Below are 19,942 nucleotides of genomic sequence, written 5' to 3'. Positions count from 1 at the left end.
TGAGAACTTACAGAAGACTAAATTAAAAAGTAATGGACTAATTATTTGGTGGGGAAAAGCTCAACAGAGCATAATACAGAGTCTCTAGAATGACTATTAATAGTGACTCTATGCAGGTCTACAATGGAAGAGCAAGTGGGACAGTAGGAAATGATAATGTTTGACGCTTTGCACTGGAGACCAAAGGACACTAGGAATCTCAAGGTCACAGAATGGCTGTGAGGGGTTGGGGATGTAAACAGGAGGCTCCTGCTCTGCAGTGGAGCAGTGGGAAGCGGCAGTGGTGACAGGACCCCAACCACCCAGACTCCAGCTTCTGAAGGGAGAAAACCAAAACGTTCTTGCTCCTGGAAAGACACTGTTTTGATGAAAAAAGCTGCAATCTGCTTTCGGCGGCTAGCGGGCCTCAGGGTGAGATGCCAGATTCCACCGCGGTGTTCGAAGGGGTGACGGAGGCTAACGGGTGGGGCTGACGTCACGAGCAAAGATGGCGGCGGCGGTCGGGGTCTCCTTGAAGCGCGGCTTCCCGGCTACCGCTCTCGGCCGAGTCGGCCTGCAGTTTCAGGCCTGCCGAGGGGCACAGACAGCTGCTGCTGCAGCTCCTCGAGTCAAAAAATTTGCCATTTACCGATGGGACCCAGACAAGACTGGAGATAAACCCCGAATGCAGACTTACGAAGTTGATCTGAATAAGTGTGGACCTATGGTGTTGGATGTTCTAATCAAGATTAAGAATGAAATAGATTCCACTCTGACCTTCCGAAGATCATGTAGAGAAGGGATCTGTGGCTCTTGTGCTATGAACATCAACGGAGACAACACTCTGGCGTGCACTAGTAGGATCGACACGGACCTCAACAAAGTCTCAAAAATTTACCCTCTTCCGCATATGTATGTGATCAAGGATCTAGTCCCTGACCTGAGTAACTTCTACGCACAGTACAAATCCATTGAGCCCTATCTGAAGAAGAAGGATGAGTCCCAGGAGGGCAAGCAGCAGTATCTGCAGTCCATCAAGGATCGGGCGAAGCTGGATGGACTGTATGAATGTATCCTGTGCGCCTGCTGCAGTACCAGCTGCCCCAGCTACTGGTGGAACGGAGACAAGTACCTGGGACCTGCCGTTCTCATGCAGGCCTATCGCTGGATGATCGACTCCAGAGACGACTTCACAGAGGAGCGCCTGGCCAAACTGCAGGATCCCTTCTCTCTCTACCGCTGCCACACCATCATGAACTGTACCCGGACCTGCCCCAAGGGTCTAAATCCAGGGAAAGCCATTGCTGAAATCAAGAAGATGATGGCGACCTACAAGAAGAGGTCACTGGCTTAATCCTCACCGTGCTGAATGTGCCTGTCAGCTCCTACTTCAAACACCTGGATTCTCCAGGAAAACAGCATGTATAATAAACATTTTAAGAAATAAAAAAAAAGCTGCAATCTGGTGTGGTTTATTGTGACAAGGGTCCATCCCAAGCTAACAGTCAAACCTGGTGCTCTGTGTATGGATACTGCCTGTGGAGTCATGAAATATGCAGGACTTAAGTGGTCACAGATGCTCTCTATGGTGTCAGAGCTCCTTAAGTCAGGAAACAACCTGAGCCCCTCCCATGCTCAGTAGACACTGATGTTAATTCCATATTGTTTAAAATTCTACTATTGACACAACATGCAAATGGAGAACCCACTAGTGGCTTGAAAGTAGCATTTGAAGGAGCTGGTGCCACGTGTTTGACCTGTCAGAGGCTCGTGGTAGATGTAACAAGGGACTTTAACAAAAGGTCTGCGAGTCCCCTCAGCCCATGTCCATGATGAACATATGAAAATTTGGTCCAAATAAGCACCCTCATCCTGGTGTGCAGAGGGAGCAGGGTCATTACATTTGCACATGGTGTCTCCTCTGTATGGGTGGAGAAGGGTCAGAGTAAGAAATAGATGGAGGGGGAGGGGGACACAGAGAGACACTTGTGTACACATAATAGATAATAAAATGACGGACAGATGATAGAGAGTGGACCTCTGGTATCTCATTGTCATAAGGACACCAGTCCCACTGTCTCCATATTCATGGCATCATTTTGTCTTCATTACTTTACTTCCTTAAAGGTTCTGTATCCAAGCAACAGTTGCTGAGCCAAGGGCTTTTACATGTGGCTTTGGGAGACATAATTGAACCACCAACCCTGGAGACCCCATTAGGATCCATGGGCAAATGCTTGGGAACATGGCATCTGGCCACCTCCTGCTTCTTGCCATTTAACCTCTTCCATGCTGTCTTCTAACCTCACTCTTTTTCTTGGTAGAGGCAGGACGCATTGTGAAAGAAGTCACTGATTTTCTCACAAAAGCACTCAGCAGAGAGGATCTGGAGCACCTAATAACTGAAGATGGAGCCTGGAAGGCGTTTGTGGAGGCAGCAGAGTTGTCAAGGTTACCTGCATGGTGCACCCAGCGCTGCCCACCACACCATGAGGATGAGGGCTTTCTGGGCAGGCATACCCACTCTAGGGAGTCCCAGGGGTGGGGTTGTGGACATTCCTTCTCAACAATCCACGAGGCATGTTTCCACTATTTTATCCTTGGTGGACATCACCTCAGGTTGACTGAAGATGTTGCTCAAGGTGCCGGGACCGATTCTGCCATCTACTAGTTCTGTGACCTTGGCAAGTTAGTTAGCACTTCCTGAGTTTCCCCACCATGAGACTGCAGTGTGAGGAAATAAGATCATGTGTGTGTAGCTCTCAGCATGTGGCCAGTACACAGTGGGTGCTCCTGAAATTATCACTGAGAGCTACTTTAGAAATGAGAAGAGACCAGGGCCAGGAGTCTCCTGTAGGACTGAGGAATCAAGAACTTATTGTGAGACAAGTGAGAAAAGTCTAGATATGGTCAGCCCTGTCACCAGGTTCTATCCCACCTGAGGAACTATAACAACAGCAGGATCCTCTGTGAACTGAGGAGGCCGAGAGGCCACAGTGCAGCTGCACAGAGCTGGGTTGACCCTGACTGTCCTTACTGAGATCTGGAGCCCAGCTGTGGTCAGTAGGAATAAAAGTGCAGGCTGATAGGACATGATGACAGCCTGGGATGAGCAGCAGGTCAGGGATGGGAAACCAAGTACCAGCTCCCTTTCCAAAGCCCAGAGAGACCAGGACCAGTATCTCATCCACGGTCCAGGAAAGACTGAGAGTGACCCTAGAATGGAGGTGCAGGCAGAAGGCAAGGACAGCAGGGCTGGAAGGACAGAGGAATTGGAGGCACAGAGAAGAGGATGGTCAGGGTAAGAGAAGGGACATTTGTCCCCTGCTCTGGCTTCATCTTCATCGATGTGCAGGCCTGTGCCCAGGTGTACCCTCCACACACTGTCTTTGCTTAAGAGTTCCCAGGTGTTCTTTGCGACTTGCTTCTGTTCTACATGGTGCTCCCTGATTATGAGGAAGGACATGTGGCTAGAGATAGCTTCAAAATTCAGTGTGATTGGAGGATTATTCACGTAAATCTTGGAATCTAAGGGGACCCCTGTGTCACCATAGCAGAGGAAAGTGCTTCTCTTATTGCCTTGTCCAAATTCAAGGGCTATCTGGCCTACTGCTTACTGCTCTCCAAGCTCCTTGCATCTTTGCACATGCTGTTGCTGTGTTCAAATGTGATGCTGATACCAGCTGTGGTGTCTGGTATCCTGGTGACCTCTGTCTGCAGGACCCTGAACTAGACCTGCCAGGTGGTGGGTCAGGACTGAGTGAGGGGTGGGAGTCAGTGTGGAATCAGGGTTAGTGGCAGCCGATCTGTCTCAGTCATCTGGGGCTTGCACCAATCTTGTGAGCTCCAACAAATGGAGGGAAAGAGCCTGGCGTCTGCAGAGAGCAGACCACAGGCAAATGATCTGGAAGGTCTCTTGTGGCTCTGAGGGTTTGTTTGGGGTTTAATTTTAAATTCTCCAAGATAGCTAAATGACAAAGTCTGATAAAAGAGTACCAGTGAGTCTTCCTTTTTTTTTGTTGTGTTGTTTTGTTTTGTTTTTCGAGACAGGGTTTCTCTGTAGCTTTGGAGCCTGTCCTAGAACTAGCTCTTGTAGACCAGGCTGGTCTCGAACTCAGAGATCCGCCTCCCTCTACCTCCCAAGTGCTGGGATTAAAGGCGTGTTTCACCACAGTCTGTGAGCCTTCTTTTTATGTTTGACACCAGCTGTTGATGAAGGACTACTTTAAAGCAACCAGGATTGAGAACTTTTAAAAACAATCAGAATTCACATGTAAGACAGTTGCCACATAGTAACAGTTGACCACAAAACACAGAGGGTTAAAAATGAGCCAATAGAAACATCCACCAGATGGAAATGAGAGAGATTCAAGCTTCAAGTTTCGTCTCCTTAGGACATATTGTTGTCCTGCATTGAGTGTGTGACAAATCACATGACTACTGTACACCGGGAAATCACATGACCACTGCACACCAGGCATCACATGACCACTGCACACCAGGAAATCACATGACCTCTGCACACCAGGAAATCACATGACCTCTGCACACCAGGAAATCACATGACCTCTGCACACCAGGAAATCACATGACCACTGCACACCAGGAAATCACATGACCTCTGCACACCAGGAAATCACATGAACACTTCACACCAGAAAGCCCTCCCTAGGAAAGAATCTTCATCCTGAAGCAGGTCCAAGAAGCCAGGAGGACACTGCTCAGGACTGTTGCCCTAAAGGACAGAGGTGGAGTCACTCTGTACACACAAGGAGCTGGGGACCTGCAGACACATGTCAGGAGGGCAGGAGACAGCACATCCCATACAGGGACACCAACAACAGATCAATTCAGTGACAGAGGCCTCATAGAAATCTTCCTAAAGTCAGTGCTTTGGCCTCCGGGTCCACTGCAGGTCAGAAATGGCACCAAAGTTCCCACCACACCTCCTATCTTTCAGGTTGAGCATTTTTATAGAAAATTCTTGTGAACAGATCCTGCATTTCCCCACTTTGAGTTATTTGTAGATATTTAGTGAAGTTTCTTACAAGTGGGACCCGAATCTACACAAATGCTGACACTGTACAGGAGATGGGGGGGGGGGTATGCAAAGCTCCTAAAGCGATTGTGCTGTCCCTGCGTACTGTCCCATGAGGACGGATGTGGGGCTTCAGACTGCTCAGGTTTGGCATCCTTTCAGATTGATGAGTGCACTCTTGGCATGCACTGTTTATGCATGATCCATTGCAGAGCTCCCCAGGCAAGCACGGGCATTCCTGCAGGCTGGGTTCTGCACGGGCTGAAGATGACTTCCCAGCTGCTGGTAGCAGAAAGGAGACTCCTGGGAAATGTGAATCCTTCACAGCACACACAGTTCTCTGAACTAAAGAGTACTTGCTCTAATCCCACCTCCCTGTGCTCGTCTACAGGGCTCCCACAGATAGTGATGACACTGACCGTGAGTGGAGGCATTTCATCAAGAGTCTCACTACAGTGTCTTGACTCTACTTTACACACAGACCCCTACAGTCATGTATGAGGTACCAAATGTTCATGGCCGACCACAAAATTGGGTATATGTAAAATTTTTGCCCGTTGGGTTTGTGGTATGAAAGTGAGGTTTGTACAAGCTTTTAGCTTTAAAAAAATAATAACTGTTTTCTTCATGCACTTGACCTCTTCCATCACAGTGAGCAGGAAGCTGCGTTGCATGATGTTCTGGAGAAGCATTTAGCACAGGAACCCGCAGATGAAAATGATGAACCCCAAAAGCAGCAGCAGAAAGAGAATTTTTTGAAAGAATTTCCTGAGTTGAAAAGGAAACTTGAAGAACACATCAGGAAGCTCCGAGCTCTGGCTGACCATCTTGACCAGGTGCACAGGGGCTGCACCATCTCCAATGTGGTGTCCGGCTCCAGCAGCATCGCCTCTGCACTCCTTTGTTTAGGCATGGGATCCATTACAGGTGGGGCCAGTCTGCTGCTCTCAGCAGCCTCCTTGGGGCTGGCAGCCAGTATAACTAGTCTCACCACCACCATTGTGGAAGAGTCAAGCCGCTTGTCAGATGAAAGTGAAGCCAGTCGCCTGGTTGGAGCCAGCATGAACATACTGAACACGATTATGAAGATCGTGCCTATGATCACAGTCAAACTTGGTAATACAAGCTTGACTTTAGTCAGGACCTGGAAAGCCTTCAAAGAGCAGATTGATGCCATCCGGACAGCCAAAGCCAGCTCTCACTTAAGAGCAAGGGCTACAGGACGCATCCCTGACCAAGGCTCAAGGCACATGGGGAAGACATTACCCAGCCTTGCTCTCCCAGTGACCAGAGGAGCCAGGATTAGAACAGTAGGCTTTACCAGTATCATCCTTGCATTGGATGTGTATCGCCTAGTGACTGACTCCATGGATTTGTACAATGGAACGCCAACACAGTCGGCTACAGCACTGCGGGACCTGGCTAACAAGCTGGAGGAGAAGCTGCAGAACTTTGAGCAGATCCACAAGGCTCTTCAGTCGGACCTGCCTCAGTGAACCCTCATGCCGCAGTTAGCTTGAGGCATGCTATTACAAGGGAAATAGCATGAGATCAAGTCTCTGGAACTGAGTATTGAGACCTTTGTGTTTCTGTGGCCCAGCACAGTAAGGTCAATGCTGAAGGCTAGCGATTCATTGGGAAGACAGGAACTGGGGTCTAAAAGAAGGGGCCAGAGTGGCCTAAAGAGTAGAGAATGTTACTAAAACATGGTGGGTGTGATCAGAGAGGGCTGTGTAGGAACAAGCAAGGAGAAGGCAGGAAACCTGAGGAGGGAGAAAGTCAGCGTGAGAGTTCTGTATATGGAGGAGCCACAGCAGCTGACCACATCCCCTCTCCCAGGGGAAGTGTCCCTACGACACTTCAGCATCACTCCAGCATCAGCAGGATCAACTCACCCTTGTGTCCTCCAGGCAGTGACCTCTGCATAGTGATAGTGATGGGGATGATGATGATGTTGAGGATGGTGGTGGTGACAGCAGAAAAGATGGAGTTCTTGAGAAGTAGTCAGTCCTCCAGGGGGGACAGGGTCACCAGAGAGACCAATGGCATCAAAGTGAATGTCTGTGTGTGTGATGTGTCAGTGGTCAGTTCTGGGGGTTGAGAGTCAAGGCAGATTTACATGAGAGGTCAGATAACTTGTGATTTGGGGTCAACATGTCTATGACAGGAGACTCAGCCTGTGACCCTCAGCTTCCTCTCATACTGGAGAGAGGTGTGATGGCCAAGACAGTGTCTCAGATTAACTGGCTCTTGTCCTCTTATATTTATAGACTCGTGTTCAATAAATATTAACCTCCTGGTCTAGATAAATTGAGTATAGAGCAGTCGATTGTGACAGAAGAAGGTAGCATGGGAGCAAAGAAAAAGGCGGGGTCAAGATAGCATAGTGTTATCGTTGGTGGAGAGCTATGCACAGTGCCAAGTAGAGGGAAGATGGAAGCCTGGTGGGCTGCCACAGGGCTCAGAGGGAGGAGTTACATATGGTAAGCAGGATACTGGTGCCATTCATCAGAGTCAGAATGTGACTACTCTGGTCTCAGCTAACACTAAGGATGCTAGGTGTGTCTCTAACACTGACAGCCCTGCAGTCCCCGTGCAAAACCCACATGCCACTGTAATGACAGGCCATGTAGGGGCAGCAGGTTAGAGTTTCTCATGGCCACTCTTGATGCTTAGACTCAGATGGCTGTAGTCAGGCCAAGCTGGATCTAACACATTGAGCCTGTGTAATCTTGGCCCACTGGTTCCTCTAGGCATTGGTCTCCTGACTTCCATTTGCCTTTGGGTAACAATCCCATGGCTCTGAAGTGTTGTGACTCAACTCAGGGACACTGGAATAAGAAACATATTCTCAGAACCCTTGACGGGCTGAGGATTTCTCGTCTACTGATGGTATGGACTGGTTCAGAATGACTGTCAGCAGAACATGCAATTTCCTTCCCTATGCTTTACAGTTCTTGGAGGTTTTGTCTTGCATGGTCTCTCAGATGTCCAGCTGGTCTGAACCATGCCCTTTGTCTAGGGTGTTGGCTATGATGGAGTGACCAAGGAACCTTTGGTAGCCATGGCTACCTCTGAAAGGCCTAGAGACCCCTCACAGTTGCCTTAGTTTATTTGTTCCTTTTACATGACACCGGCAACATACACCTGTACAGTCCATGTTTATCAGCCAAGGATCCCAGGGACACTGCTACAGGAAGGTTTACCTGCCTACTGGGGCGTGGCCTCAGAGACTATCCGGATGCCAAATTGCATCTGGCCCCTTATCTCCTCCCCCCTGGTTCCCATTTTGATCGTTCAGGTTGTTTTGGATCTCATCTCCATCCACCGTTCAAGCAGAGAATCCTGATTTGTAAGTTTTCCCCCTAAATAAATAACTGTCTATCTCTCAGTTCTGAGTCAGTGTGAGATTTCTTTTAAGCACCTGGTATCTCTGTCTTCGGGACACTCCTGTTAGAGTCAGGTGAATCAGTCAAGTGTTCTCAAGGAGGAAGAAGGCTCGCTTTGGCACCATGGTATTAGTGAAAGAGTTGGGAGAAGCCACTGTAGGAGCTGGGCTTTGGTGAGCTGGATGGAGGAGTGTCCACAGCAGTGATTCTCAGCCTTCCTGATGCTGGCTTCTCTTAAAACACTTCCTCGCCCGGCAATGGTGGCGCATGCCTTTAATCCCAGCATTCAGGTGGCAGAGGCAGGAGGATCTCTGTGAGTTCGAGACCAGCCTGGTCTACAGAGCTAGTTCCAGGACAGGCTCCAAAGCCACAGAGAAACCCTGTCTGAAAAAAAAAACCACTTCCTCATGTTGTGGTGACTCTAACCATAAAATTTTTGTTGTTGTCACCTCATAACTGTTATTTTGCCACTGTTATTTATGAATCATAATGTAAATATCTGGAATTTCCAATGCTCTTAGGTGACCCCTGTGAAAGGGTTATTTGAAACACACACCCGCCCAAAAAGGCTCCCGACCCACAGGTTGAGAACCACTGGTCTACAGAATCTGCTGCAGAAAGAGAGGGATAGGTCTATGTACAGGGGTCTCTGTAAATCCTATCTCTACAGGGAGACAGCAGAGAGGGGACATCTTGAAAATGTCAGTCTCTCTTGGAGGACAAAAGAGAATCTCCTAATCTGTTTGGAACCAAGCATATAACACACAGAACCAAAGGGTGCTGGAAAACTGTGATCCGCAAAGTCAAAATGCTGGAACTTTATCAAGCAGCAATGGTCACCATCTTGTCCATGCCAATGGGCACAGCCACCGTAGACATTTCCATTCTAATGGACGTAGTCAGCCTTGTAAAAACTCAAAGCATTCGCAGAGCTGCAGGAGCAGGCTCAGGACCTGGAACAGAAGTTGCAGGAGCTCATCCAGGCCCATGAGTCTTTGACTCAAGAACCTCTTCTTCTCCACAGCAGCCCAGGGGTCAGGGAAGATGTGCTGGACAGAGGTACGGACAGATGAGAACCACCAACCGCATCACTTCACAGCGATGAATCATGGCAGCAGTCCCTGCTGGGGGAGAGGCCCTATGGGGAGGTGGGAAGCCAGAGCACATAGAGCCCCGGTGACATCAGGAGTTAGACCCCAGCAGTCAGCATGGGGTCCTGACCCTGGCAGCTTCTACTTGCCAACAAGCGCTTGCTGGCTGCAGCTGAAGACAACCTGTTTCCTAGAAAAACCATGAAGGCAAATGACAGGAAACGAATAGGCAGCTGGGGACTGCCCCGCCAAAAGTCCCCTCTCCTTTGCAAAGTCCATTTTTAAAACCCGAAACCAAAAGTCAAACAGCAGCCAAACAGACCTTTGGGACCTCTCCTATTGGGCGGGAGCCTTGATCATCCAGCTGCCAGATTCCAGCAGGACTCTCAAGAGCTCCCTGACACACACAGCACTCTTGCACTGCTGTCTGTGCAACCCGTTCGTCACACTCTAAAACAGATCGTGAGCCAGCTTCTGGGGCTGGACACTCTGATGATGGCTCTTATACGTCTCTTTTATTTATTCTTTGGTAATTTCATACATATAGACTATTATATTGATCATATCCATCCCCAACCTCCCACACTCTCCCCAGACACCCACAACATATGCCCCTTCTACCTTTGTTTCATTTCTTACCCCCACCGAGTCCAACTGGTGCCCCTTGCTGCTGGCACCTTGACTGATCCAGCTGGCTTGACCAAGTGTGGGTGGCCATAGCTGCAACGAGTTTGCGAGAGCCACAACCCTGCCACGCCCAGAAGAGAGCATTTCACGGCCCTCCTCCCCATCCTGTAGCTCTTAAGTTCTTTCCACCCCTCTTCCATGATGTTCCCTGAGCCTTGGCAGGTGTCAGGAGGTGGGAAGGGATACGGACATCTCAACTGGAGCTCAGCACATGACAGTCACTTATTCTTGGCACTTAAGCAGTCAAGAACCTGCATTGCTTGCTGCCCACTGCAGAGAGAAGCTTCTCTGGCCAAGGGTGAGGCAAGCACTGATCTATGGGTATAGAAAGAAATACTCAGAAGACTGCTTGACAACATGTCCAGCCTCAGCAAGTCAAATGTAGTAGGTCCCCCCTTGTGCCTATGACCTCCTGGCTTTTTAGAAGGCTTACAGGACTGGGCATGAGTTTCCACCTATGAAACAGGCTTTCCCCAAATCCATTGCAAAAGTAGCTGGTTTCTCCCTTAACCTTTAGCCACCACTGCACCAATGGGCACATCTAGCCTGGGATCACTACTAAGAGTATGAGGTTTGCTTCTGGATAAGACCACTGAGGGGTTCTTCCCCAGGAGCCTGCATAGCACCTCCTAACACTATGAAAGCTAGGCAGTGTTGAGAAACTGAGATCAAGGACTTCTGTGGAGTCCATGTGGCCTCCATCTTACCTGAGAGTCCTCCCACAGGCGAGAAGAGTGTTCCACTTCTACAAGCCCCCATCCCCACAGACAAATGAATCCAGCGAGACTCTAGTCTCTCTCCAGTCTCGCCACCACCCCCTCCTGTGTTGGGTCAGTCATTCACTCTTTAAAGCATGAAAGGCTTGTTTCTACTCATGGTTTAGCAATTCCAATCCACATTTAGCTGGCTCCATTGCTTTTCGGTCTTTGAGAGAAACTTCATGGCACAGGGTCATGGCAGAGGGAAAGTGATCACCATAGGGCAGTCAGGAAGCATAGAGAACCAACATGAAAGAGCCAGAACCAAGATAACCCTTCAGGAGCATGCCCCAGCTCTAAGAGCATCCCCCAGCTCTCAGTGCATGTCCCAGCTCTAAGTACATGTTCCAGTTCTAAGTGCATGTCCCAGCTCTAAGTGCATGCCCCAGCTCTAAGTGCATGCCCCAGCTCTAAGTGCATGTCCCAGCTCTAAGTGCATGTCTCAGTTCTCAGTGCATGTCCCAGCTCTAAGTACATGTTCCAGTTCTAAGTGCATGCCCCAGCTCTAAGTGCATGCCCCAGCTCTAAGTGCATGTCCCAGCTCTAAGTGCATGTCTCAGCTCCCAGTGCATGTCCCAGCTCTAAGTGCATGTCTCAGCTCTCAGTGCATGTCCCAGCTCTAAGTGCATGCTCCAGCTCTAAGTGCATGCCTCAGCTCTCAGTGCATGCCCAGATCTCAATGTATGCTCCAGCTCTAAGTGCATGCCTCAGCTCTCAGTGCATGTCCCAGCTCTAAGTGTATGCCTCAGCTCTCAGTGCATGCCTCAGCTCTCAGTGCATGTCCCAGCTCTAAGTGTATGCCTCAGCTCTCAGTGCATGCCTCAGCTCTCAGTGCATGCCCCAGCTCTAAGTGCATGCCCCAGCACTGCTTTGGGAGAGGAAGCCTGCTACTGAGTTGATCCTGACTGCAAACTCTCATGGATCTGGATGAGCACCCCCAATTTCTCCTCCAGCTCCTGAGCCTGCTGCCTCAACTCCTCAGCTGACTGCGCCTTTGCCCCCTTGTGCAAACGCTTGGATTCTTTCACAAGGCCGATCACATCCCCAATGAGGGCCACACCTGTGGTGGCTGCATTCATGACCCAGGCTCTTCTGCTCATGGCCAGGGCAGTGCCCCTAAAGGCGTTCTTCACCTGCTTCCCACTTTGGGCAGAGATGCTCCCCATGGTCAAGAGGCGCTTGGCACTGCTTGCTAAGGCAGGGTTGGCTTTGGTGAGCTTGATGGCGTAGATGCTCTGTTGAAGGCATCGCAGGACTCGGTAGCAGTTCTCAGATAACTCATAGACTCGGGGCCCTGAATGAACCACGGCCTCTGCAACCATCTTCACTTTGTCCATACTGCTTGACACCAGGTGACTGGCTCTCGTTTTGGCCGATGACTCACTTGTGTGGTCCACGATACCAGTAGAGACACTAGTCACAGCCGCTGCTGCTCCCAGGCCCATCCCCGTTGCCAAGAGCACCAGACTGGCCCCAGCTGTCACAGGTACCAGAGCGAGGCCAAGGAGGGTCAGGACCCCGGAGACAGTGCTGGTGGAGCTGGCCACCACCTTGGAGATGGTGCAATCCCTGTGAACCTTGTCAACCCTGTCTGCAAGGGCCTGGAGCATCCTGATGTGCTCCTCAAGTTCCAGTTTCACCTGAGGAAACTTTTCCACAAACTTCTCCGTGTCCTGCAGATCACGCTGGAGCCTGTCTTGGTCTTCCTCGGCCATGTTTGCTGTGAGGTCATTGAGAGCATCACGCAGTGCGTCTGCATCAGCTCTGTAACAGGCATCGAGAGAGAGTTTAGCTGTGGGTTTAGGTCAAGGCTGGACTGCCGGTCTAATATGCACGGGGCCTGGGCTCCATGCCCAGTACTACAAACAAACACATACATACATACATACATACATACATACATACATACATACATACATAGAACAAGCCAGGTGGTGCACACCTTTAATCCCAGCTCTTGGGAGGCAGAGGCAAGTGGATCTCTGTGTCAAGGCCAGCCTGGTCCACAGAGCGAGTTCCAGGACAGGCTCTAAAGCTACAGAGAAACCTTGTCTCAAAAAAACCATAGATAGATAGATAGACAGACAGACAGACAGACAGACAGACAGACAGACAGATGGTTTGTTATAGGCTCCATAGCACATGACCTGTGCAAATGAGAACATGCTTTCTGTAGCTCGGGAGGGATTTTACGGACATGCAGAATCTTTCTTTTGCTGGTGAACACTTGGTAATGGAAAATAGCCCTTCATCAGTAGAGTACAGTGAGTAAAGACCATGTTAAGGTGCTCTTCAGGAGGTGCTGGAGAATAGGCTCTGCAGTTAAAACTGCTTGTTGAACTTGTACTGGGCTGGGATTTAGATCTCAGCACTCACATCAAAAGGCTCTCAGGCATCTCTAACTCCAAATCCAAAGGCTCTGCTGACCTCTCGTGGCCTCCAGGGGAATGTGCATGTACACACTCATGCATATAAATAAAGAGTAAATAAATTGCCAGACATGGTGGCACATGCCCTTAATCCCAGCACTCAGGAGGTAGAGACGGGCAGATCTCTGTGAGTCGGAGGCCGGACTCTACAGAGTGAGTTCCAGGACAGCCAGAACTATAGAGAGAGATCTCAAAAATAAATAATATAATATAATATAATATAATAATATAATATAATATAATATAAATTTTGTTGGTTTGTTTAAGATGCTCTTGTGGCTAGAGAGATGACTGAGCAGCTAAGAGCACTGTCTGCTCTTCCAGAGTACCCAGATTTGATTCCCAGCAGCCACATGGGAGCACACAACTGCCTGTTCTAAGGGTTCCAAGGCCCTCTTCTGGCCTCAAGGGGCACCAGGCACACACATATACATTCAGGCAAAGACTCATACATATAAAACAGAAATAAGTCTTTTCTTAAAATTTAAACCTTTTAAAAAATGTTCTTTGGGGGTTGGGGACTAGCACTGTAGGCAAAATGTCTGCCTAGCATGAGTGAGGCTGAGCTCTAGCATTGTATAAAACCAGGTATGATGTTACAAGTCAGTAGTATCAGTACTTGGGAGGTAGAGGCAGGAAGATCAGAAGTTCAAGGTCACCTTTGGTTATGTCTGAATTCAAGGCCAATGTGAGCTACGTAAGACCTTGTTTAAAAAAAATTCTCTTGGTGTCAGGTGTTTGATGAGGATGCTTCTTACTCAAGGGTAACACTGTGGTCATCAACACATGTCATGGGTGGGGGAGAACTCTGCTGATGGACACAGGGAGGCGAGATTGGAATATAAGTCACCCTTAATTCATGGAATCTTTGCTATGGTGTTGTGAATTGCCTCCCTTTCGCCCTCAGCCACTGAGATGTAAGCAGTAGGCTGGGTCATCTGGATCATGTTCTGCCTACCAGGACCATCTGCATCTGGCTGGGACTTTGGCAGAAAGCTCATTCAAACTGAGCAACCCTGACTGACTATTCTAAGTGTGAACGGCTTCAAAATGATGCCACAGTGGAAAACCCCACAGTTGACCTCAGGGGACAGGTCACACTCAAACACAAGTGTGCTAACAAGAGCATAGGAAGTTAAGATGTTTGCTAGGTGTAAAAAATATAGAAGTGTGTTTCATGTTGAGACTTGGATCTCATTCCTATGATGGATCACAGTTGAAAATATTTTAAAATCAGGAAAATTCAGGATCCAAACCACTTCTGTTCCCAGGAACGCCCTGTATAGGGTGCTCAGTCTTAACCAGGCAGAATGTGGTGGCAGCTTTAGTGTCATTTCTGACCTCCAGGGAATTGGAGACTAAAGGCATTGACCTCCAGGAGAATGAACGATCCCAGGTCAGCCTTGAAGATGGTGTATAGTCCAGTCTTTTGGTGGCCCTAGAGTTCCCAGAGAGACAAGGGGACACCCACACAGCCCAGTTCTGGGTACATCCATAAGGGTGTTCTGGAGACAATTAGCATGTGAACAAGGACACTGGGTGGGCACTGGTGAATGGGGCCGCACCATTCTAAGGCAGGGAAGAGAAACCAGAAAAGGAGGGGGGCGTGCCCAACCGCAGGTGACCTGGACAACTCAGCCTCCGCCACGAAGGCCTCCCAGGCTCCATCTTCAGTCAGCAGCAGCCGCAGATCTCCCCTCCCTGATGAGCGCTGAAGGTACTCAGTGGTTTCCTCGATGAAGTTTTTGCTCCCTAGTTGGAAAGGAAAGTGAGGCTGGAGGACAGAGTAGAAGCACTTGAGCGATGGTATCCACAGAGTCAGCTTCCCAGACTGTCCTGGTCCCACCCTAGGAGGCAGGACAGGGAGGAGGTGAGTTCCGCCTATACGCCCCAGGAGAGTTCCTGTAGTTCCCCCTTGGGTCTCCCCTTCTCTGTTCTCAACTTCTCTGCACTCAGGAATGGCGGTCTAGGCCACAGAGGAGAAGAAGCCAGAGGAACGCAAATACCTGGGGAGCCCTCGCAGGGTGGCGGGTCCATGGTGTCCACTGCAGGGTCTCGGGTCCGAGCTGCGAGGAGAAAGCACACCGTGTGATGGAGGGGAACAACTGCCGAGAAGGCAGGGAACTAGGGTCCCTCAGTTCCCTCCACGGTGTCTGGCAAGGATCAGCCTTTACACAGAGTGTTTCTCTCCCGTGGACTCTGCAAAAAACCAGCCAGCCATATGGCTCTAACTGCCCACCCCTGCTCCAGACAAGGCAAAGGCCTCCTGCTCTGGTAGGATCAGTGGATGAGGAACCTGGGGGAAGGAACTGCATTTGGACTCAGAAGGCAAGAGGAGCAGGATGCTCTGGCAGCTATCCAAGAGGAGGAGCGCATGTGTGGACTAATGATAGAGACTGCGGGAATCCTTAGACATCCACCGCACACGTGCCATGAGATGAGAAGCACTGCGGCCCCATCACAATGGAGAAGGATGACCACGAGTTAGCTAACGTCCCCAGTCTTCAGAACAGTGTTAGAGCTAGCTCACGAACCCAAACCGTTCTGAGCCATGCCCTACCCTCTGGCGACTAAGCTTGGGTCCCTTAACTATTCAGCAGGGTCCTCCTACCCATGCGTGGTATATTACGAACAGCTTCCCACCCACAGCAATGCCTATGCCCTGCAAGGGGGCATATTCACCAGAGCTCCTGGGATCTCCCAAGGCCCATGTCTCACTCCTTCAGGATCCTGCATCCAAGCTGGCCCTAGATTCCTGCCACATCCTGTCTGTTCTGTGCCTGCTCTGGGATGCCCAAACCCATCTGCCATCCTCCCTAATCACTGGACCTCATATCATATCCAACCCTCTACGTGAACAATAGTGCCAAGGACATGTTCCTCGCATAGTACTTTGCCGCCATTTCAGAATATTTCCCTAAGATCTATCGAGAGGGCTGGCAAGATGGCACCGCAGGCAAGGGTGCTTGCAGCTAAGGCTGATGAAGAGAGTTCAATCCCAGGTCCCACATACTGAAAAGAGGGAGCTGGCTCCCACAAGTTGTCCTCTGGCTTCCACACACATGTAAGTGTGTGTGTGTGTGTGTGTGTGTGTGTGTGTGTGTGTGAACTTGAAAAATAAATCTAGGTTGGTTTGGTGGTGCACATCTTTAATCCCAGCACTCTAGAGGCAGAAGTAGGCCAATCTCTGTAAATTTAAAGCCAGCCTGGTCTCCATAGCAAATGCTAGATCAGCAGGGCTACCCTATTTCTAAAAACAAAACTAAACTAAAACTAAAAAACAAAAACAAAAAACTTCAAAAAAAGGTGAAAAGAAACTGACTTACTTCCTACGCAGAAAACTAAACATTAAAAGCAGTTCCATTCCTCTGGGATGGCGTACTCAGTAAGACTCATTTCTTACGGTATTTTCCAGGCACACAGAGGCCTGGCAGAAACAGTGACAGGCCTGCAGATGTCCACCGAGTAACCAGATGAGATGAAATGGAACCTTCCTTCACAATGCAACTGTCTCTTCGCTACCTTCATCTTCAGACTTGAACCTGCTCGGCTGAGCACACACACGGGGTGCACTGAGGCCTGTTTGGTCCAGCACTCCATTACAAGGGTAACTTCCACAGGGTTCATTTAACCAAGGCTTGCCTAGCTCCCAACCTCTTCAGAGCTCAGTCATGGCAACTAGCAGACACCACAACAGAGAACCCCAGTTTGTGCAAGAAGCAACCAAATGAGACTCCAGAGTTCCTGGAGTCTCTCAGCCTGTTCTCTGGGGCTGATTAATATTCTTTCCCTTCGTGACCAGATAAAGTTCTCTCTGCTCTGGCACTCTTTTTTGTGACTATTCGCTCCCCAACCAAGGCAGAGAAGCTGATACGCAAGGAAAGCCCCATTCTCCATCTCTGGCCCCTCGGTAAAACACTGCACTGACCTGGTTGTGGACCGCAGCTGGGTATTGTGGGCACAGTGGATCTCTTGAAGGGGCCTGTGGCTCAGTTCGGATGGCTGTTCCAGGAAGAGCAGAGGCCACACTGGGGGAAGCGGAGCCTGTGTCAGCCCTGCCCTGCTCCTGGCCAGCTGTGCAGCCCTGATAGGAGCCTTCTTTTCCCCCAGCTGCGGCCTGAGCAGACAGAGTTCAGCAACTCCTCCCCTGGCCAGGGAGTTAGGGAAAGGAGTGAAGACAGTTTGCTCCCTCTAAGGAGTCCTCAGTGACCTCTCGAGGTCAAGTTGAAGCCCTTTCAGTCAGCACACCAGTCCTCCAACCTGCTGCAGCCCCTCCCCCCTTCCCTCCCGACCATTCCCTGCTTCAAGGCCATCCTGCCTCAGCCCTCCCTCCTCCATAGTGAGACACTTCCATTCTGTTCTTCCTGCTCCCTCACTCTCCCACAGTCTCCATGGCAACCTGACTCCCAACGCCTGCTGTCTCCTGCTCCCAACCCATCCTGCTGATGGGCAGTGGCCTCCGGGGGTCAGCAGCACAGGTGCTCTGTCCATCAGGTGAGAACACAAGCTCTTGATGGCAAGGTGGAGGCCAACACTGACCCTTTCACTCTGAGACCGAAGCTCCCAGCGTGACCATTAAAAGCCGCATTAGTGGTATAAACCTAGAATTCCAGCACTCAGGAAGCTGAGACAAAAAGACGATGACTTTAAAGCCAGACTAATGGGGTGCCCCAGGCCTGTCTGAGGTTCCTGGGGAGTTGCTGTCTCAAAAAACAAGAAAGCAATCCAAGTTCTGAGTTAGCTTGTGCCTCTTTACATTCGGTCTCTCTCCACACCCAGCAATGCTATGTTGACAGAGCCGGGATGGCTCTGTGGATAATGGTTGCCCCTTCTCGGTCCCCAAGCCTGGTCTCCACGCCTATCCCGACACCCAGGACAGCGCCAGCTTTCGGCCTCCATCACCCACAGCCTGACACCAGGAGTCAGAGGAAATGCAGGGCTGTGTCCAGCTGACCAGTCTGGACCCCCTGGCAAATCACCTGGGGCTTCAGTTTCCCCCACAGGACCTGAACCAGAACAGATGCTCAAAGGAGGACTGGATAAGAGCCCTCTGGGCCTCTTGTATCTCAGGAACTACTTTTTCTTCATCAGAGGAGCAGGGGCGGAGTCAAGATGCCAGCTGATATAGACAGGTATTCTAGCATTGTGGCTCTTGAGAGCCCCCTTTCTGCTTATGGTTATTTTGGGTCATTTCTTTTTTCTGAATTTCCCTTCCATCAAGTCTTTACCAGGATTGACATTAATTAATTCAGCAGCCAGACGAAACTACTGCAAGGTGAAGAACCAGGTAAATCAAGTCTGCAATGATGGGGACCCTCTGATCGGAGTGTGGAATAGACCAGAACAGGTCTCTCGAGCAGGTGGAGTAGCCTGGACTGGGTGGCAGACTTACTTGGCGGGATAGATGACTTGAAGCCCGGAAACTCGCGGACACCTGCAGATCTATGACACAACAACTCTACTGTTGCCATCCAAAGCCGTCTCCCGGGATGTCTACCACAGCATAGGGCTTGGTATCTCAGCCCAAATCTTTGGCAGTTACTGCCACCGGGATCCTAATGCAAAGGAAACAGCCCTAAAACTATGGCACAAGAACCGGGTGGTAATGGTGCACACCTTTAATCCCAGGGCTCGGGAAGCCTTGGCAGGTGGATCTCTGTGAGTTTGAGGCCAGCCTGGTCTACAAGAGCTAGTTCCAGGACCCACGGAGCTACAGTGAGATCCTATCTCAAAAACCAAAAAGAAAGAAAGAGAGAAAGAAAGAGAAAAGAAAAGAGAAAGGAAGAAAAAGAAAGAAAGAAAGAGAGAGAGAGAGAGAGAGAGAGAGAGAGAGAGAGAGAGAGAACCTGCAGAGCAAGTCAGGCAGAGAGCCAGCTCCGCCTAGTGGACGGTACAGGAATCAGCAGTCAAATGAACCTGGCCACCATGGTTACCTTGATCCCAGCAAACACTGGCAAGGACAAGCTGATCACTACACTGGATACCCCAGAACAGGCAACCCTGGATGATGGCCTTGGAAAGGAAAGGGCAGTCATTGCTCCCAGCCACTGCAGCCTGACCACCAGCGTCGTTCAGAGAATTGTCCTGTCTTTGCTCAGAAGGGACATCCTTGCTCCAAATGTGTCAGCTTCAAGGTTGAGAACTAACTATAAAGATGACAGGATCTGAACCATGTGTGGTGGTTTGAAGAAAATGCCCCCAAAGGGAGTAGCACTATTCGGAGGTGTGGCCTTTTTGGAGGAGGTATGGCTTTGTTGAAAGAAGTGTATCACTTTGAAGGTGAGCATTGAGGTCTCCTATACTTAAGCCACACCCACTGTTACAGTTGACTTCCTGTGGATCAAGATGGAGAACTCTCAGCTCCTTCGCCAGCACCATGTCTGCCTGCATGCCACCATGTTTCCTGCCATGATAATGGACTAGACCTCTGAACTGTAAGCCAGCCCCAAGGAAATGCTTTCCTTTCTAAGAGTCATCATGGGCATATTCTCTGGCAGCAGCAGAAACCCTGACGCCGTGATTTCCATGGAACACTGCCCTCTGCCCTCAGTTTGGTGCACATGGAACCATC

The 19,942-nt window shown here is 49.9% G+C and overlaps 2 protein-coding genes and 1 pseudogene across 2 annotated transcripts; 2 read left to right on the top strand and 1 right to left on the bottom strand.

The window, feature by feature from the left end:
• Positions 1-438: 438 nt before the first annotated feature.
• LOC142843121 (succinate dehydrogenase [ubiquinone] iron-sulfur subunit, mitochondrial pseudogene) lies at positions 439-1,433 on the top strand (annotated as a pseudogene).
• Positions 1,434-2,204: 771 nt separating this feature from the next.
• Positions 2,205-6,513, top strand: LOC142842913 (apolipoprotein L3-like). The gene is made up of 3 exons (XM_075959455.1): positions 2,205-2,208; positions 2,304-2,430; positions 5,670-6,513. The coding sequence occupies exons 1-3, from the start codon at positions 2,205-2,207 to the stop codon at positions 6,511-6,513; spliced, it is 975 nt and encodes a 324-aa protein (XP_075815570.1).
• A 3,470-nt stretch (positions 6,514-9,983) lies between these two features.
• LOC142844697 (apolipoprotein L2-like) lies at positions 9,984-17,369 on the bottom strand. The gene is made up of 4 exons (XM_075963511.1): positions 17,300-17,369; positions 15,378-15,437; positions 14,997-15,123; positions 9,984-12,706 (listed from the first exon to the last, which is right to left on the bottom strand). The coding sequence occupies exons 2-4, from the start codon at positions 15,406-15,408 to the stop codon at positions 11,830-11,832; spliced, it is 1,035 nt and encodes a 344-aa protein (XP_075819626.1). The 5' UTR covers positions 15,409-15,437; positions 17,300-17,369; the 3' UTR covers positions 9,984-11,829.
• Between the last annotated feature and the right edge of the window lie 2,573 nt (positions 17,370-19,942).

Source organism: Microtus pennsylvanicus, chromosome 2, assembly GCF_037038515.1.
Source record: "Microtus pennsylvanicus isolate mMicPen1 chromosome 2, mMicPen1.hap1, whole genome shotgun sequence".
Classification (NCBI taxonomy): Eukaryota; Metazoa; Chordata; class Mammalia; order Rodentia; family Cricetidae; genus Microtus; species Microtus pennsylvanicus.
Note: the sequence above shows the minus strand (reverse complement) of the source record. Positions and strands in the feature narration are given on the sequence as shown.